General features: G+C 36.8%; 1 protein-coding gene across 6 annotated transcripts in view; it reads left to right on the top strand.

Moving 5' to 3' along the window:
• Positions 1-20,937, top strand: part of LOC141084475 (teneurin-4-like) — a 1,565,389-nt gene that overhangs the window by 1,342,138 nt on the left and 202,314 nt on the right. For 5 of the 6 annotated variants that reach the window (XM_073569175.1, XM_073569176.1, XM_073569174.1 and 2 more), the window contains one exon: positions 14,197-14,391. The exons of the other annotated variant lie outside the window; for it this stretch is intronic. In XM_073569175.1, coding sequence (XP_073425276.1) covers positions 14,197-14,391 — 195 coding nt within the window. The remainder of the gene's footprint in view (positions 1-14,196; positions 14,392-20,937) is intronic. 6 annotated transcript variants of the gene reach the window in all.

Raw genomic sequence — 20,937 nt, 5'->3', positions numbered from 1 at the left:
AAGGAAGGTGAAGAGTTCTTGGACAGCGCAGAATTATCTCTTCATGTTACAGAAAGAGAAGAAATTCGAAGTGCACCTGAAGAAACAGAGGAATGGAGACATGTGACCCAGAGAAGCAGGAGGATCAGGAGGCAGTCAGCACCCATACTGCTCAGAAACCAGTACCAGGCTCTCACGCAGGAAAACGATGAAGAAATACATCAGGATAAGACTTTGCCAACAAACAGCAACCTTGTACGCCTTCAGAGTCCTCCTGGATGGAGAAAGAAAAATGTTGTGAAGAAGAAACGGAGAGTGGTGGTCATGGGGGATTCCCTGTTGAGAGGAACAGAGGCCGCTATCTGCAGACCGGATATAACTTCAAGAGAAATGTGCTGTCTTCCAGGTGCAAAAATTAAAGATGTGTCTGACAGGATATCAGGACTCTTCAGACCTACAGATGACTACCCATTCCTGCTACTACATGTGGGGACAAATAACACCGCAAGAAACGACCTGGAAACCATCTGCAGAGACTTTGAAGACTTAGGCAAGAAAGTGAAAGAACTGGGAGCGCAGGTGGTCTTCTCTTCCATCCTCCCAGTGGATGGCCATGGAACAAGGAGGTGGAATAAGATTCTGCAGGTGAACAACTGGCTACGTCGATGGTGCCGTCAGCAATGATTTGGATTTCTGGATCACGGAGTGAATTACCTATACGATGGACTACTTGCTAGAGATGGGGTGCACCTTACGAAGACTGGAAAGCATGTATTTGGAAGTCGCCTTGCTACACTTGTAAGGAGAGCTTTAAACTAGAACAACATGGGAAGGGAAGCAAAAGACCAGAAAAAGCCATACACCTGACAAATGCTATTGAGAACTCTGCTATTAGAAGTGGAAAGGAAGAACAAAGACGAAAGAATCTAATTAATAAAAATATTGGAGAAAGAGAAACCAATCACAAACTAAAATGTTTCTATACTAATGCACAAAGCATGGGCAACAAACAAGGAGAATTGGAACTACTAACACAGGAAAAGAAATATGATGTCATTGGAATCACTGAAACTTGGTGGGACAATACACATGATTGGAATACAAGACTAGAAGGATACAACTTATTTGCAAGAAACAGACTTGATAAACGAGGAGGGGGTGTCGCATTGTATGTTAGAAACGCGTATATCTGCACAGAGATTGAAGCTTCAGAGACTGGGAGTTCTGTGGAAACTGTTTGGGTAAGAATACAAGGACAGAACAATGGAAAGGACACCATTGTAGGCATTTACTACAGGCCGCCTGTGCAAGCTGAAGATATGGATGAACTCTTTATGCATCAAATTTCCAAGTTCTCCCAAAAATATGACATAGTTGTCATGGGAGATTTCAACTATCCAGACATTTGTTGGGAATCTCTCTCAGGCAAAACTAACAGGTCAAGGAAATTCTTATCCTCTCTTGCTGACAACTTTATCTTCCAAAAGGTAGGGGAGAAAACAAGGGGAACTGCTACCTTGGATCTAATCCTTATAAACAGGGAGGAAATGGTTGAGGAGGTAAAAGTGGCTGGGACCCTAGGAGGTAGCGACCATGCTATTTTAGAATTTTGGATAACTAGAGGCGGAAGACCTGTGAAGACTCAGACGTCAAGGTTAGATTTCAGAAAGGCAGATTTTAAGGGATTCAGAAAGAGAATTGGAGGGATCCAATGGCTGGATATCCTTAAAGACAAAAATGTCCAGGAAGGATGGGAAATCTTGAAAAATGAAATTCTCAAAGCACAATTGTTAACAATTCCGAAAAGAGGGAAGAATAGGAAGCATTTAAGGAAACCAGGATGGATGAACACAGAACTTAAGCACATGCTAAAATGGAAGAAAAAAATGTTTATAAAATGGAAAGAGGGAGGCATATCTAAAGAAGAATATAATGCTGTCTGCAGAACCTGCAGGTCACAAATCAGATTATCTAAAGCTGACAATGAATTGAGGCTTGCAAGAGATGTCAAAAGCAATAATAAAGGATTTTGGGGATATGTCAAAAGTAAAAGAAAAGTCAAAGATGCTATAGGATTTTTACAGGATGAAAATGATGAAATGGTAAGACAGGATGTTGAGAAGGCCGAACTTTTAAATTCCTATTTTGCATCTGTTTTCTCTCAGAAAGGAAATGTGACATCAACTGTTCTTCACTGTCCTATTAAGGGAATAGAAGAATCCAGGATATCTATAAACAGAAAGATAGTGAGGAAACACTTAGCTAACCTAAATGAATTCAAGTCTCCAGGTCCAGATGAATTACACCCCAGAGTACTGAAGGAGATAGCAGAAGAAATTTTTGAACCCCTCTCCATAATATTTGAAAATTCTTGGAGAACAGGAGAAGTCCCGGAAGACTGGAGAAGAGCAAATGTTGTTCCTATCTTCAAAAAGGGGAAGAAGGTTGACCCAGGCAACTATAGGCCGGTGAGTCTGACTTCTATACCAGGAAAGATCTTTGAACAAATTATTAAACAACATGTATGTCAGTACCTGGATAAGAATGAAGTGATTAAACAGAGTCAGCATGGGTTTGTAACTAATAAGTCATGTCAGACTAACTTAATTTCCTTCTATGACGGAATCACTGATTGGGTGGATCAAGGAAATGCTGTAGATATAGTATATCTTGACTTCAGCAAAGCATTTGACAAAGTATCTCATACAATCCTTATTGAAAAAATGACTAAGTATGGAATGGACAAGGCAACTGTTAGGTGGATTCATAACTGGCTTAGTGATCGGACCCAAAGAGTGGTCGTAAATGGCAGCGCATCCAGTTGGAAGAATGTCTCAAGTGGGGTACCACAGGGCTCTGTCCTGGGCCCTTTATTGTTCAACATCTTTATCAACGATTTAGATGAAGGAATTGAGGGTAAACTGATTAAATTTGCTGATGACACAAAGCTAGGAGGGATAGCTAATACTAGAGAAGAGAGAGGATTCAAAAAGATATAAATAAACTGGAGAAGTGGGCAGCAACTAACAGAATGGTTTTTAACAGGGAAAAATGCAAAGTACTACATCTGGGCAATAAAAATGAAAAAGCATATACAGAATGGGAGGAATAGGCCTAAGCAACAGCACTTGTGAAAAAGACTTGGGTATACTAATAGATCACAAACTGAATATGAGTCAACAGTGTGATGCAGCAGCAAAAAAAGCAAATGCAATTCTAGGATGTATTAACAGAAGCATACAGTCTAGATCACGTGAAGTCATTATTTCCCTCTACTCCTCTTTGGTCAGACCTCATCTGGAATATTGTGTCCAGTTTTGGGCACCACATTTTAAAAAAGACATCAACAAACTGGAGCAAGTTCAGAAAAGAGCAACCAGAATGGTGACCGGTCTGCAAACCCTGTCTTATGAGGAAAGGTTGCAGGATTTGGGATTGTTTAGTTTGCAAAAGAGAAGACTGAGAGGAGACTTAATAGCTGTCTACAAATATCTCAAGGGCTGTCACATTGTAGAAGGATCATCTTTATTCTCATTTGCACAAGGAAAGACTAGAAGCAATGGGATGAAACTGAATGGGAGGAGACACAGATTAGATATTAGAAAAAATTTTTTGACAGTTAGAGTGATCAATGAGTGGAACAAGCTGCCACGAGAAGTGGTGAGTTCTCCTTCAATGGATGTCTTCAAACAGAGGCTGGACAGACATCTGACTGGGATGATTTAGCGAATCCTGCTTTGAGCAGGGGGTTGGACCAGATGGCCCAGGAGGTCCCTTCCAACTCTACGATTCTATGATTCTATGATTCTATGACTATAATACTGCCCCTATGTACAAGAATATAACTACTATAATACTTCCCCCTATATACAAGAATATAGCTACTATAAAACTCCCCCTATGTACAAGAATATAACTACTATAATACTGCCCCTATGTACACGAATATAACTACTATAATACTGACCCCTATGTACAAGTATATAACTTCTATAATACTGCTCCTATGTACCAGAATGTAGCTACTATAATACTGCCCCTATGTGCAAGAATATAACTACTATAATACTGCCCCCTATATACAAGAATATAGCTACTATAATACTGCCCCTATGTACAAGAATATAACTACTATAATACTGCTCCTATGTACAAGAATATAACTACTATAATACTGCCCCCTATGTACAAGAATATAACTACTATAATACTGCCCCCTATATACAAGAATATAGCTACTATAATACTGCCCCTATGTACAAGAATATAACTACTATAATACTGCTCCTATGTACAAGAATATAATGACTATAATACTGCCCCTATGTACAAGAATATAACTACTATAATACTGCTCCTATGTACAAGAATATAATGACTATAATACTGCCCCTATGTACAAGAATATAACTACTATAATACTGCCCCCTATATACAAGAATATAGCTACTATAATACTGCTCCTATGTACCAGAATATAGCTACTATAATACTGCCCCTATGTGCAAGAATATAACTACTATAATACTGCCCCCTATATACAAGAATATAGCTACTATAATACTGCCCCTATGTACAAGAATATAACTACTATAATACTGCTCCTATGTACAAGAATATAACTACTATAATACTGCCCCTATGTACAAGAATATAACTACTATAATACTGCCCCCTATATACAAGAATATAGCTACTATAATACTGCCCCTATGTACAAGAATATAACTACTATAATACTGCTCCTATGTACAAGAATATAACGACTATAATACTGCCCCTATGTGCAAGAATATAACTACTATAATACTGCCCCCTATATACAAGAATATAGCTACTATAATACTGCCCCTATGTACACGAATATAACTACTATAATACTGACCCCTATGTACAAGAATATAACTACTATAATACTGCTCCTATGTACCAGAATATAGCTACTATAATACTGCCTCTATGTGCAAGAATATAACTACTATAATACTGCCCCCTATATACAAGAATATAGCTACTATAATACTGCCCCTATGTACAAGAATAAAACTACTATAATACTGCTCCTATGTACCATAATATAACTACTATAATACTGCCCCCTATGTACAAGAATATAACTACTATAATACTGCTCCTATGTACAAGAATATAACTACTATAATACTGCCCCTATGTACAAGAATAAAACTACTATAATACTGCTCCTATGTACCAGAATATAGCTACTATAATACTGCCCCTATGTGCAAGAATATAACTACTATAATACTGCCCCTATGTACAAGAATATAACTATTATAATACTGCCCCTATGTACAAGAATATAACTACTATAATACTGCCCCCTATGTACAAGAATATAACTACTATAATACTGCCCCCTATATACAAGAATATAGCTACTATAATACTGCCCCTATGTACAAGAATATAACTACTATAATACTGCTCCTATGTACAAGAATATAACGACTATAATACTGCCCCTATGTACAAGAATATAACTACTATAATACTGCCCCCTATATACAAGAATATAGCTACTATAATACTGCCCCTATGTACAAGAATATAACTACTATAATACTGCTCCTATGTACAAGAATATAACTTCTATAATACTGCTCCTATGTACCAGAATGTAGCTACTATAATACTGCCCCTATGTGCAAGAATATAACTACTATAATACTGCCCCCTATATACAAGAATATAGCTACTATAATACTGCCCCTATGTACAAGAATATAACTACTATAATACTGCTCCTATGTACAAGAATATAACTACTATAATACTGCCCCCTATGTACAAGAATATAACTACTATAATACTGCCCCCTATATACAAGAATATAGCTACTATAATACTGCCCCTATGTACAAGAATATAACTACTATAATACTGCTCCTATGTACAAGAATATAATGACTATAATACTGCCCCTATGTACAAGAATATAACTACTATAATACTGCTCCTATGTACAAGAATATAATGACTATAATACTGCCCCTATGTACAAGAACATAACTACTATAATACTGCCCCCTATATACAAGAATATAGCTACTATAATACTGCTCCTATGTACCAGAATATAGCTACTATAATACTGCCCCTATGTGCAAGAATATAACTACTATAATACTGCCCCCTATATACAAGAATATAGCTACTATAATACTGCCCCTATGTACAAGAATATAACTACTATAATACTGCTCCTATGTACAAGAATATAACTACTATAATACTGCCCCTATGTACAAGAATATAACTACTATAATACTGCCCCTTATATACAAGAATATAGCTACTATAATACTGCCCCTATGTACAAGAATATAACTACTATAATACTGCTCCTATGTACAAGAATATAACGACTATAATACTCCCCCTATGTACAAGAATATAACTACTATAATACTGCCCCCTATATACAAGAATATAGCTACTATAATACTGCCCCTATGTACAAGAATAAAACTACTATAATACTGCTCCTATGTACCATAATATAACTACTATAATACTGCCCCCTATGTACAATAATATAACTACTATAATACTGCTCCTATGTACAAGAATATAACTACTATAATACTGCCCCTATGTACAAGAATAAAACTACTATAATACTGCTCCTATGTACCAGAATATAGCTACTATAATACTGCCCCTATGTGCAAGAATATAACTACTATAATACTGCCCCTATGTACAAGAATATAACTACTATAATACTGCCCCTATGTACAAGAATATAACTACTATAATACTGCCCCCTATGTACAAGAATATAACTACTATAATACTGCCCCCTATATACAAGAATATAGCTACTATAATACTGCCCCTATGTACAAGAATATAACTACTATAATACTGCTCCTATGTACAAGAATATAACGACTATAATACTGCCCCTATGTACAAGAATATAACTACTATAATACTGCCCCCTATATACAAGAATATAGCTACTATAATACTGCCCCTATGTACACGAATATAACTACTATAATACTGACCCCTATGTACAAGAATATAACTACTATAATACTGCTCCTATGTACCAGAATATAGCTACTATAATACTGCCTCTATGTGCAAGAATATAACTACTATAATACTGCTCCTATGTACCAGAATATAGCTACTATAATACTGCCTCTATATACAAGAATATAGCTACTATAATACTGCCCCTATGTACAAGAATAAAACTACTATAATACTGCTCCTATGTACCATAATATAACTACTATAATACTGCCCCCTATGTACAAGAATATAACTACTATAATACTGCTCCTATGTACAAGAATATAACTACTATAATACTGCCCCTATGTGCAAGAATATAACTACTATAATACTGCCCCTATGTACAAGAATATAACTACTATAAAACTGCCCCCTATGTACAAGAATATAACTACTATAATACTGCCCTCTATGTACAAGAATATAACTACTATAATACTGCCCCTATATACAAGAATATAACTACTATAATACTGCCCCCTATGTACAAGAATATAGCTACTATAATACTGCCCCCTATGTACAAGAATATAACTACTATAATACTGCCCCCTATGTACAAGAATATAACTACTATAATACTGCCCTTATATGCAAGAATATAACTACTATAATACTGCCCCCTATGTACAAGAATATAACTACTATAATACTGCCCCCTATGTACAAGAATATAACTACTATAATACTGCCCCCTATGTACAAGAATATAACTACTATAATACTGCTCCTATGTACAAGAATATAACTACTATAATACTGCCCCTATGTGCAAGAATATAACTACTATAATACTGCCCCTATGTACAAGAATATAACTACTATAATACTGCCCCCTATGTACAAGAATATAACTACTATAATACTGCCCTCTATGTACAAGAATATAACTACTATAATACTGCCCCTATATACAAGAATATAACTACTATAATACTGCCCCCTATGTACAAGAATATAACTACTATAATACTGCCCCTATGTACAAGAATATAACTACTATAATACTACCCCTATGTACAAGAATATAACTACTATAATACTGCCCCATGTACAAGAATATAGCTACTATAATACTACCCCTATGTACAAGAATATAACTACTATAATACTGCCCCTATGTGCAAGAATATAACTACTATAATACTGCCCCTATGTACAAGAATATAACTACTATAAAACTGCCCCCTATGTACAAGAATATAACTACTATAATACTGCCCTCTATGTACAAGAATATAACTACTATAATACTGCCCCTATATACAAGAATATAACTACTATAATACTGCCCCCTATGTACAAGAATATAGCTACTATAATACTGCCCCCTATGTACAAGAATATAACTACTATAATACTGCCCCCTATGTACAAGAATATAACTACTATAATACTGCCCTTATATGCAAGAATATAACTACTATAATACTGCCCCCTATGTACAAGAATATAACTACTATAATACTGCCCCCTATGTACAAGAATATAACTACTATAATACTGCCCCCTATGTACAAGAATATAACTACTATAATACTGCTCCTATGTACAAGAATATAACTACTATAATACTGCCCCTATGTGCAAGAATATAACTACTATAATACTGCCCCTATGTACAAGAATATAACTACTATAATACTGCCCCCTATGTACAAGAATATAACTACTATAATACTGCCCTCTATGTACAAGAATATAACTACTATAATACTGCCCCTATATACAAGAATATAACTACTATAATACTGCCCCCTATGTACAAGAATATAACTACTATAATACTGCCCCCTATGTACAAGAATATAACTACTATAATACTGCCCCTATGTACAAGAATATAACTACTATAATACTACCCCTATGTACAAGAATATAACTACTATAATACTGCCCCATGTACAAGAATATAGCTACTATAATACTGCCCCCTATGTAGAATACTATAGTTTCTGACAGCACACATAGAATGCTCTTTTAAAGAAAAGTTTATTTACTATTTAAAATATATGATATAAAAGTATCCCACATCTATGATGAGATGTGCTGCTCTCCTGCTCGCACTTTGGGTCAGTCAGCTAGTAAACGACTTTGCTCTCTTCTTTTTCTCCGGATTTGCAGATTCACATTCTTTTTTTTTTAAGCAAAAACAGGAATTGATTTGTTTATGAACATGTGCACTTTATAGTGATTTGCAATCAATTTTCTGTGTGAGGCTCCATTGTTTATAGAGGCTGGTGGCAGGAGCGCCTCCTGTTTCTGGGAGGGACACAGCTGTCAATCACCCGTCTGGCTCAGCAGTTAAAGGTCTGGAAATCCAGCTGTGCACCATTCACCACCAAACCCAGAGACTTGGCCTGGAAAACCCTGATTTCCCTAACTCTCCGTGTAAACAATTAACTAAAAACCAGAAATAATAAATAGATGGAATTGGTTTGAAAGAGGAAAGTGGGTACAGTATCCAGCCTAATTGATGGGTGAAGGTTTGGGGCCCAGACGCAGCTATGCAAATTGGTCTTTGTGGGAAAAAAACACCGTATTGAAACGGCACAGTATGGTGTAAGTCGGGATTATTTGAGGTTTAAATCAGGAGAGGTTTAAAGGCCTCAATTTCATAGCTGGATCCTCACTCCTACTGCGAAATAGCAGAACACGTGCTCACAAATGCCTGTCTTCATTACCCACTGGTCTAGTAATTCAGCTTACACCAAATTATTCATTAGAAAAGTCCGTGATGTTCTATATCTCCAGTCGGAAATTTTCCTTTATTTTTTTTATTATTTTGTTTTTTACTATTACAGTATGTTCATTTTTATTACATTTTTATTTATTTCAGTTTACAATTTTTTTTATTATTTAGATAGTAAAATATTTCAATTCTGTTACATTTATAACATTACAATTATTTTTTATCAACTTTTTTTACTTATCATTTAGATTGGAATATTTCAATATTTTACTATTTTTATTTTTTATTTTACTATTTTTGCATTTTTTTTTAGACTGGAATATTTTACTATAATGCTACATTTTAGAATAATTTTTCATTTTTTTTACCATTTTTTATCTTTTTTAGATTGGAATATTTCTCTATTATGTTTATTTTTATTACATTTTTAGTTATATCATTTTTTTAACCTATTGTACTATTTAGATTGGAACATTTTACTTTCAAGTTGCATTTACAACATTTTTAATTATATATATATATATATATATATAATTTTTTTTATTTTTTTTTTAAACCAATATTATTATTTTAGATTGGAGTCTGGAACATTTTTCTTTCAAGTTGCATTTACAACATTTTTAAATATATATATATATATATATATATATAATTGTTTTATTATTTTAATCATTATTATTATTTTGGATTGGAGTTTCAATTTTTGAAAATGTATTTTATATTTAAAAAGTATATAATATTACATGTCCTCAGTGTATAATGTCAAAGTGTTTTATGTCATATTGTGTATTATGTTTTATTTATTTTAGATTTGCAATATACATTTATATTTTTTTATTATGTTTTATATACAAGGTTCTATGAATTCCGTTTTTCCCTCCAGTGTTTAATTTCCATTGTGTCTCATGTTATGTTATGTATTATGTTTCATGTTTAAAGTGATAAAAATGTTGCATGTCTTGTTATTAGATCCTGTCCTTTGTTTTTTGTCTGTGTTTGTTAATGAGCTGGCGCACACATTACTTTTTGGGGGAATGTAATGAGTAAAATAAAAAAAAAATTAAAAAAAAAAATTGTAAAATGCTGTGGAAAACGTTCTTGCTCCGTGGGGGCTTAGCAATAAATAGCTCCAACGTATACCAGAGCCCTGTACTACTTAGGATTTCTAAAGTCTAAATGCAAAAAAGTTCTGAATTACGAAAAAAATTAAAAATAAATGTAAATGACATATTTTATTAAATTGAACACAGATTATTATTTTTTGGCCTCCACAACCCATTAAAAAGTATAAAGCTTTTTCTTAATACAAGAAATACAAATCACAATTTGATAATAATAAGAGTAAAAGTTTTTGTTGATGATCGCTATTAATAAATAGAAAAAAAAAAAAAGATTTTTCTTGGTGTTTTTGAAGCCAGTGTCACATTTTGTTAGAACGCTGCATGCTTTGGATTATGGCTCTGGTTGTGGCCTCGTAGACTTTATTAATTTTTGAAGGTAAATGCAAAAAAAAAAACTATTCATGAATACAAAGCGCAAGATGGCAGATTAAAAAAACCTCTAAATCCATATTTGGAAAACGCTAATCCCTGTGTGAATCTGGCCTTAGACCGGTTAGGGTTAACTCTCCGCCTGACGCGCCCGTATTATGGCCTCAGCCCGAGTTCTGGAACCGATCCTATGCTGCTCTTAGTTCGGATCATTGGATCAGCAGCCACAGTGCCAATGTCACATGCACTTTTTCTGTGCCAAAAATAAAGTTTGCATGCATTTTTTTTTCTTCATTTGGTCGCAGACTTTTGGCATATGATTTTATTTACGTGTTTTTTAGTTTTCTGCAATAAGAATCTATGGCTTTTTTTTTGCCGAAAACGCTTAAAACTTCACAAACACGTTACTTAAAGGGAATCTTTCACCTCATTTTTGCCTTATGAGCTGCGGCCACCGCCATCAGGGGCTTATTACAGAATGCTGTAGTGCTGTAGATAAGCCCCAGATGTAACCTGAAGGATAAGAAAAACTATTATATTATATTATATATATATATATATATAGTGAGTTATATTATACTCACCCGGGGGTCCAGTCCGATGGGTGTCGCGGTCCGGTCCGGCACCTCCCATCTTCTAGCGATGACGTCCTCCTCCTTACTTCTCCCCCGGCTCCTGCGCAGAGGTACTTTCTCTTCCCTGTTGAGGACAGAGTAAAGTACTGCAGTGCGCAGGCGCTGGGAAAGGTCAGAGAGGTCCGGCGCCTGCGCAATGTAGCACTTTACTCTGCCCTCAACAGGGAAGATAAAGTGCGACTGCGCGGGAGCCGAGGGAGAAGTAAGGAGGACATCATCGCTAGAAGATGGGAGGTGCCGGATGGGACCGCGACACCCTCTGGACCGGACCGCACCCCCTGTGAGTATAATCTAACTTGTTTTTCTTATCTTTCAGGTTACATCGGAGGCTTATCTACAGCACTACAGAATGCATTACAGAATGCTGTAGATAAGCCCCTGATGGCGGTGCCGGCAGCTCATATTCGAAAAAAGGGTTGACAGATTCCCTTTAAAAGCCGCAGAAAAACTCGCTATCGGCATACATACATTTCCCATTGGCTGTCAGATAAAATCTGGCAGTGAAAGAAGTAGAAAAAAAATGCTGTAAAAAAAAAAAAAAAAAAAAAATCAGCGTTATTCCAAAAAATGTATGAGAATTTTACGCGGCAGAGAGATCGGTCCTTAGTCAGGGGCTGCACTGCGATATGCGTCACGCCACTGCAATTCTCAGAAAAGTCGTGCAACAAAAGCATCCATGCAACTTGTTTGCGACTTGCTGTCGGGCGACTATTTTTGGGCGCCGATTTAAAAAAAAAAAAAACCGCCATGTCGCAGACAACACGCTTTCGTGTCGAGTGCGTAACACCTTTGGAAACCATTGCGACACCATACGCAATCATTACATCCAATGTTGCAATGTGTCGCTCGAATTCGGTGACACCGGGTAGCCTTAGCCTAGTGCATGTCTTCGGGAATATTCAGGGAGAGGTTTTTTCTTTTTGAGCCAGAAAAACCCACATCCGATAAGTGGCGTGACCAAGCAGTTCCGTGCCCCTTCCCACCTACATGTCTTCCAGCTTTAACCCCCCTTCTTTGCCTCCTGTAAAGCCTGAGCTGTCAATCAAGGAAGAAGGGGCAGAGATGGATAGAAAAACAAAAAACAAGTAGCCGGGAAGGTGCATTGAGCCTCTTGGCCCCATCAAGGGTGCACTGAACACCTGTGCTCGGTTTGAACAGTCATTGTATGCTGACACTCCCTTTAAAGAGTATTTTAAGCCATTTAAATGTGGATTTTGGAGCAGAATCTGCTATAAAATTCCTGTAACCTTACCCTGACATTTTGGTTTTGAAGCGCAATTGCTGAGGATTTTACCCTCAGTAATTCCGTGGAGTAAAAACACACAGTGGATTTCCCTTCCGCAAATCCTCAACTGAAAATCTGCTGCACTGGAATATACCCCAGTAGTGATGAGTGAACGTGCTGGGATAAGGTGTTATCTGAGCATGCTCGGGTGCTAACAGAGGGTCTTCAAATAATATGTTTGAGTCCCCATGGCTGAATGTCTCGCAGCTGTTTTACAACCGCGACACATGCAGGGATTGACATGCAGCCGCAGGGACTCGAACGTATTACTCGAGCATGCCGAAGACCCTCGGATAGCACCCGAGCATGCTCAGATAACACCTTATCCGCGCACATTCACTTATCACTATACCTCAGTCCTTTAGAATTCCTTGGGGCTATGTTCCTCAGGACCTATGCAAAGAATATTTTCCGTATTACGGTAGCAGAGCTACGTATTAGATTTTTAGGATCTATCATCTACACGGAGAAAATCCGCAGCGTAAAATTGACCTCCAACCTTGCAGATGCAAAATACCCAGCGATGTCAATACATAGTACGTAATTTTTACCTTTTGCAATGCAAAGAGCGAAACCTATCGCAAAAAAAAAACAGGTAACTAAATTCGCTGCGCAGTTTCCTCTGCGGGTGCGTTTATTCTGTGGGTTCAAACCCTTAAAAACTTAAAAGATTTGGAGAATTAAATAAATAGTAAAAAATAAAGAAATAATAATAATAATAATAATAAATAAAGAAATAATAATAATAATAATAATAAAGAAATAATAATAATAATAATAATAATAATAATAATGGTCAATTCACAATACAATAATAAATATCCCCCCCAAAAAAAGCCTAATCCTTTTACATTTTCATAGATTTTTTGCACTGGTACGATAATTTAACCCTTGAAAAATCAGAATAAACAATATATATATATAATGCACAGAAATTGCAGAATACATAAAAATAATAATGATAAATGCAATAATAAATTAAAAAAAATAATAATAAAGGCAGGTGAGCAGAGTGTGCCCTGTGCCCAGTTTTGATCCCTGTGTGTTTGTGTGTGTTCACAGGTCCTCCCTTGCATTGTTCATCTGCTTCATCAACCCCTATTGAACAATCCCCTTCCCCTCCCCCTACCCCAGGAGCCAATGGCTGCCAGAGGAGGCTGATAGGCCAGCCAGCCCAGCACTCAGAGTCTGGAGATTTTGCACACAATTCACTCTTAGTTGAAAGTGGTTCTGCAAACCTGGGAGTCTCAGCTAATGGTGAGTGCTGCTCTTGTATTTTGTTCCCCCCCCCCCCCCCCTTTGCTGCTGTAGGATGGATGCATTTGATGCAGTGAATGTCCTCAGCTCCTGATCCCTGTGTGGATGGCATGCAGCAGGGATTCCCTTGTGCTGGGTTCCTGCAGGCAGGCCATGATGGTCCCTGTAGAGTTTGTGCTGCTGTAGATTTGCTACATTTCTCATGTTCTTGTTGTACTTTTTGGATACAGTTTTGCTTTCCAGTAAATATTTTCTGTTGTATATGTTGTTCTGTTATTTTTGATACATTGTATCCATTCTAGATAGGATTAACTCTTAAAGGCACCTTCTGGTGGACTAAACTATGCATGTATGTACTAGATTTTGTTACTTGATTGCATATTTATTAACACCCCCTTGGTTGTTGTCTTTATGCTCTTTGTGCCTGGTGATCCTAGTGTGTACATCCCTGGCTTTGGTACCTTGTTCTTGTAGATGTTGTAAATGACAGGAGCTTTTTCTGGCTGCTTCTCATAAAAGAATAGGTATGTAATTGTATTTCTGGGCTTGTTCTCTTTTTATGTTCTATAAACCTAAACGGACGCGGTAGTGTCATTCCTATACATCATTAAAATGCAAAAAAAAGCTTCAGAATCAGACTTCAATTATACTGGATGGGATGGATAAACTATTATTAGACTGTCTAAATGTAGCCGTGCTCAATTTGTTAATGAAGTCTCCTTAGGTTAGGGATGTAATATATTTTCCTGCAGTCCTATGTAAAACTTTAGACACTGCAGACCCATGTCTGTTGCACCTGATAAACTCCAGTTCGCTGCAGCTCTATGTAACATGTGAAGTGCAGGCAGAGGGAGACATTGCCTTTCTCTATGTAAGCAGCAGTCTAGGCAGGCCAAGTGTATAGCTGTGACATAGGACTGCCGGTATATTTTGAATTAGAGTAGTATAATACAGTCCCTGTAAAAATCAGCTCTGCTACATGTGAGTACGCTGCCCAAGTCTTAACCTTTTTGTAGCAGGATTACATTGCTTCACATTCTTGTGTTGGACAACAGCACATGTGCTCACTTTGTTTATATAGTGCATGTCGGGTTAACCCTTTAGCTATAAACTGGAATTTGTCATTAGTTGTGAAGGAAAGGATGAAGCTTAGCTACCTTTTTTAGGTTGGGGGCATTTTCTATATGGGATCGTTGAAAAATTACTTTGCCATTAAGATCAGTTACATTGAATCTACTGGATTAATGAATATCGGGTCCCGCCGTGGATGCTGACTCTATCCAGTAGACTTAGGCTATGTGCACACGGTGCGGATTCTGCTGCTGATTTGCAGCGTTTCAGGCACTGCGGGTCCGCAGCAGATTTGGGTGCGTTGTACAGTGTCATTGTTTTCAATGGTAAAATGGAAAACGCTGTACACACACTGTGGATTTTTCCGCGGCTTCAAATCTGCAGCATGTCAATTCTTTGGGCGGATTCCGCTGCGGTTTCACACCTTCTCCATTGTAGAGTTGTGAAACCGCAGGACTAAACCGCAGGACCTAAAACTACGTGTGCACAAAGCCTTAAGGACCTGTATTTGCTCACATTCACTTCCTGCGCACTGACAACATGAAGCAATTTGCTATAACATTATAGGTCCAGCATAAGGCTTCAATCACAAATGATACCGGTGTCCTCAGTGTTGTGTGGCATCCGTGTATACGTTTTTAACATCAGTGTTTCCCACAGATGAATAAAGAAAGAAATTACAAAGCTCCTCCTATACATTGCAGTGTTAAACATGAACAGCAAACAGATGCTGTACGTGTTTCTCACGAATCCATAGAGTTGTATTCACACTTTTTTTGACCAAACTGCCGGGAAAAAAATGGACATGTCTACTGGTGTTTTGCATGGTCTCTGAAAAAACACAGACATGTGAACAGCAGCATGGATTATAAAGGGCATGTGTTGAATCCATGAAAAATACTGATACAGCACATGCGTGCAACATGGACGTCTGAATAAGGCCCAAGATGTAGGTTAAGTGTTTCTAGTAAAGGTAATTCTCTGATTCCCTGGGGTAGGTTTGGTACCCATAGCGGTATCTGTTTAACTAAAAAAATGAAATTGTCCCTTTAACAGTTAAATAAATTATTAACTACTGTAACTAATTTCTTGTTATTTTTGCTGATTAGTAACATCTATCTAATATTATCCTGTATGGATACAGCAATAGAATTGGCATCAGTAGTGTATTTATTAATGCAGTAGATTAGTTTGACTATGTAAGTGCTCTCATATTACCAGAGAAATTAAAAATCTCAGGTTTTGTTCTGAGTCGGTGTACATAGAGTAGATGTCCATTATAATCACTACACATTCATGCATGGGTGAAGTCTACTAGAATTATTAAGTGGTTATCTGAAGGTTTTTGCATTGTAGAAATGTTACATTCACTTGGTACTTAAGAATTTTTTTTTAACCTTTCTTATATTGGCACAAAAAAAAATTGTAATTGTCGTTTTGTATGTTTGTGCAAATGTTAGGCGTGTTTAATATGATGAGCTGATTAACATTTTTGTGACAGCGATGGTATTTCTGAAGGAAGATCTGTTTACTTTTTTCCCCAGAGTCTAGGGTCAAGCTTTGGGTCTGGTTGGTTAATTGAAAAGTGATTATATATACGGTGTTAATTTATTTGTTTGTAATGGTTTGTAGTACAGAGACCATGTTCTAATTAAAACTTTAATCCCTTCCATGGTGTTTTTGACTACATCCTGGGACTGGTTAATCCGGAGGGGGGGGGGGGAATTATATTTATATTTTTCGGTTTTTTTGTATGTTTTTTTTTTTTTTATATATATATATATACACACACATAAAATTACCAATTGTTCCACTGCCTCTTTGGAAGTATCGGAAATATCACCACCCACTAAGAATAGGTGATAATTACTGCGCTACACTATCTGCTGAACAAAAGAGATTGTTGTGCAGTAAATTCTAATTACTATTTTTTTTTTTTTTTTTTGGGATTTTTATTTTTGCAACTTCTTTTTTTTTTTTTTTTGCATTTTCTTTTCAGCTGTCACGAGCTTCGTTCTATGACAGGATGCTGTGACACCCGAAGACATGCAAATAGAGGCAGTTTTTTAGGCCTGCAAAAGCCCAGGCACTGTCATTTAAGGCTTGCCAGGAAGAATGGCTGTGTATTGAAGCCATTCACTAAACCCATTCAGTAGTTTCTATGGTATGCAACCTTTTAACCCCTTCTCCCCCTGCCTCCTCCTCCTTCCCCATGGAGGTGCTGGCAAGACTGAAGTGTAGGCAGATACCCATCAAGTCAGTAGGGGTGTTACTGAGGGGCCTGTAGCTAAAGACTGACCACGCATTAAGGCGTCTGCAGAGTTTTTGGATGATCTCGTCACTATTGGTAATTTTTTGTGTTTTTGGTACCCCTGTTGTGTGTGGTTTTTTTTTTTTTTTTTTTTGTTTTTTTTTTCAAATTTTGCCAGATCAGGGTCCCTATATATATATGTCTAATGAATTATCCAGTGGGCCCAGCCTTTAGCACAATAATTAGCCCCAATGGGCTGCAGGAAAGGAAAAGCCCATTTGGAGGAGACTTGAAACAATCACTGGTCACTCGCTTGATTTTCTTTCCTTTTCATTGTGGATTAAGTCACAGAACACTTTTATGGGGGTCCTTGGCATCACTTCCTCTGGTGGACCCAAGGAAACCAAGCTTGACCCTATGGAAAGTAAGTGCTTGGACCAATGGGCATTTCATCTTTGGTAACAAAAGTTTCTAAATTTAAAAAAGAAATCTTCTGGTCACCCACATATTAGAAGTTCGATTAGCGATTAGCCCAAATCAAAAATTCACCCAAATGTCCTAAATAGCCTAATATAAAAATGTGATATGGTTTTATTGGGATATTTTTTAATTTCCCATTTAATATCTATTTCATTTATTGCGGAATGTCCTTTAAAGATAATGTGTAGATTTTATTGGCGGCATGTGATCAGGGAAAGAGACATCTATAAGTCTATGGGCGGCTTTATGGTCCAGTTATCTTGTCCGCTCTGTTTACTCAGGATATCACAAATCTTCTGGTCTTTTCCTGTGCAAACAATCCTAAAGTGAGTCCAAACTGCCGCTCTCTTGCTTTATGGAGTCTCGGGCAGTTGAGAGCCATGCAGATGTTTTCACACACTTGTAAGTTTATATGACGGCCATTTGTCGGTGCCTGGTGACAAGAAGTTTTATTAAGTTGACTCATAGTTCATTGTGACAAAGTGTCATTCACAGGGCTGTTACATTTAATGGAAACTTGAAAAAGAAGGAAATCCAGTCCATTTCACGTCATTCTGTCTATGCAAGAGTTATTCCAGCCACAATAGATATTAATGACACCATGTTATATGGTAAGGAAATGCTATAATACTGCTAAACACTCCAAAATATGTTCTTTCCTCCGAGAAAGCCCTTCGGCTGGGTTATATGCTACAAGTGAAATCTCAAGAAGAGTGGGGAAATGAGAGTCACAACTATAATACTCACAGCCAAACCAGATCTCACACTTTGCACTGATGAGGAGCAGTACCCCGAAACACAGCATCTGCAAATTGAGATTCTGGCTTGGCTTTTATCCTAAGTCATGTAACAAGGCTCGTTAAAGGGTTGACATTGACTTTTAGGATTGCTACTTCCAATATGTGGCACTAGAGTTATAGTCCCCCTCCCTCTCTGAAGAGACAATTTGCATAATTAATTATAATACTGTCCCCTCTGTACAAGACTATAACTACTATAATACTGCACCACCTATGTAAAAGAATATAGCTATTATAATACTGCCCCCTATGTATAAGAATATAACTGCTATAATACTGCCCCTATGAAGAATATAACTACTATAATACTGCCCCCTATGTACAAGAATATAACTACTATAATACTGCTCATATGTACAAGAATATAACTACTATAATACTGCTCCTATGTACAAGAATATAACTACTATAATACTGCCCTTATGTACAAGAATATGGCTACTATAATACTGCCCCCAATGAACAAGAATATAACTACTATAATACTGCACCTATGTACAAGAATATAGCTACTATAATACTGCCCCCTATGTACAAGAATATAGCTACTATAATACTGCCCCCTATGTACAAGAATATAGCTACTATAATACTGCCCCCTATGTACAAGAATATAGCTACTATAATACTGCCCCCTATGTACAAGAATATAGCTACTATAATACTGCCCCCTATGTACAAGAATATAGCTACTATAATACTGCCCCCTATGTACAAGAATATAACTACTATAATACTGCACCTATGTACAAGAATATAGCTACTATAATACTGCCCCCTATGTACAAGAATATAACTACTATAATACTGCCCCTATGTACAAGAATATAGCTACTATAATACTGCCCCCTATGTACAAGAATATAGCTACTATAATACTGCCCCCTATGTACAAGAATATAACTACTATAATACTGCACCTATGTACAAGAATATAGCTACTATAATACTGCCCCCTATGTACAAGAATATAACTACTATAATACTGCCTCCTATGTACAAGAATATAACTACTATAATACTGCACCTATGTACAAGAATATAGCTACTATAATACTGCCCCCTATGTACAAGAATATAACTACTATAATACTGCCCCTATGTACAAGAATATAGCTACTATAATACTGCCCCCTATGTACAAGAATATAACTACTATAATACTGCCCCTATGTACAAGAATATAACTGCCATATTAATACTGCTCTTAAAGTGGCATGTAAAAGTTTGCTCACCCCTGGTCAAAATTACTGTTATAGGGAACAGTTAAGCAACTTGATAATGAAATTATCTCTCAAAGGCCTAAAGTTACAGATCACACATTTCTTTTGTATTTTAGGCAAAATATTTATATATTTTCACGTTTTTTACATTAAAAAAATTACAAAAAGGAAAATGGGGCAATGCAAATGTTTGGACACCCTGCATGCTTAGTAGCACCCCTTTTTGCAAGTATCACAGCTTGTAAATAGTGATGAGCGAGTATACTCGTTGCTCGGGTGTCCTCCCGAGTATTTTGGCTCTCTCGGATATTTAGTTTTCGTCGTCTCAGCTGCATGATTTGCGACTTGTAGACAGGCTGAATACGTGGGAATTCCCTAACAAACACGCAATCCTCACATGTATTCAAGCTGTCTAGCAGTCGCAAATCATGCAGCTAAGACGAAAACTAGATCTCCCAGCATGCCAAAATACTCGGAGGACTCCTGAGCATGCTTTGGGAAAACCTGAGCAACGAGCATACTCACTCATCACTACGTTGGAAATGTTTCTTTTTTTTTTTTTTTTTTTTTTGTAGCCAGACAAGAGTCTTTCATTTCTTGTTTGAGGGATTTTCCTCCATTCTTCCTTGGAGAATTCCTCCAGTTCTGTAAGATTCCTAGATCGTCTTGGTGTTTTGCGGTCTAGATTTTCAATGATGTTCAGATCGGGGGACTGTGAGGG

The sequence above is a fragment of the Dendrobates tinctorius genome, unplaced genomic scaffold (genome assembly GCF_039654945.1).
Source record: "Dendrobates tinctorius isolate UK_male_01 unplaced genomic scaffold, ASM3965494v1 ptg000023l, whole genome shotgun sequence".
In the NCBI taxonomy this organism is placed as follows: domain Eukaryota; kingdom Metazoa; phylum Chordata; class Amphibia; order Anura; family Dendrobatidae; genus Dendrobates; species Dendrobates tinctorius.
Note: the sequence above shows the minus strand (reverse complement) of the source record. Positions and strands in the feature narration are given on the sequence as shown.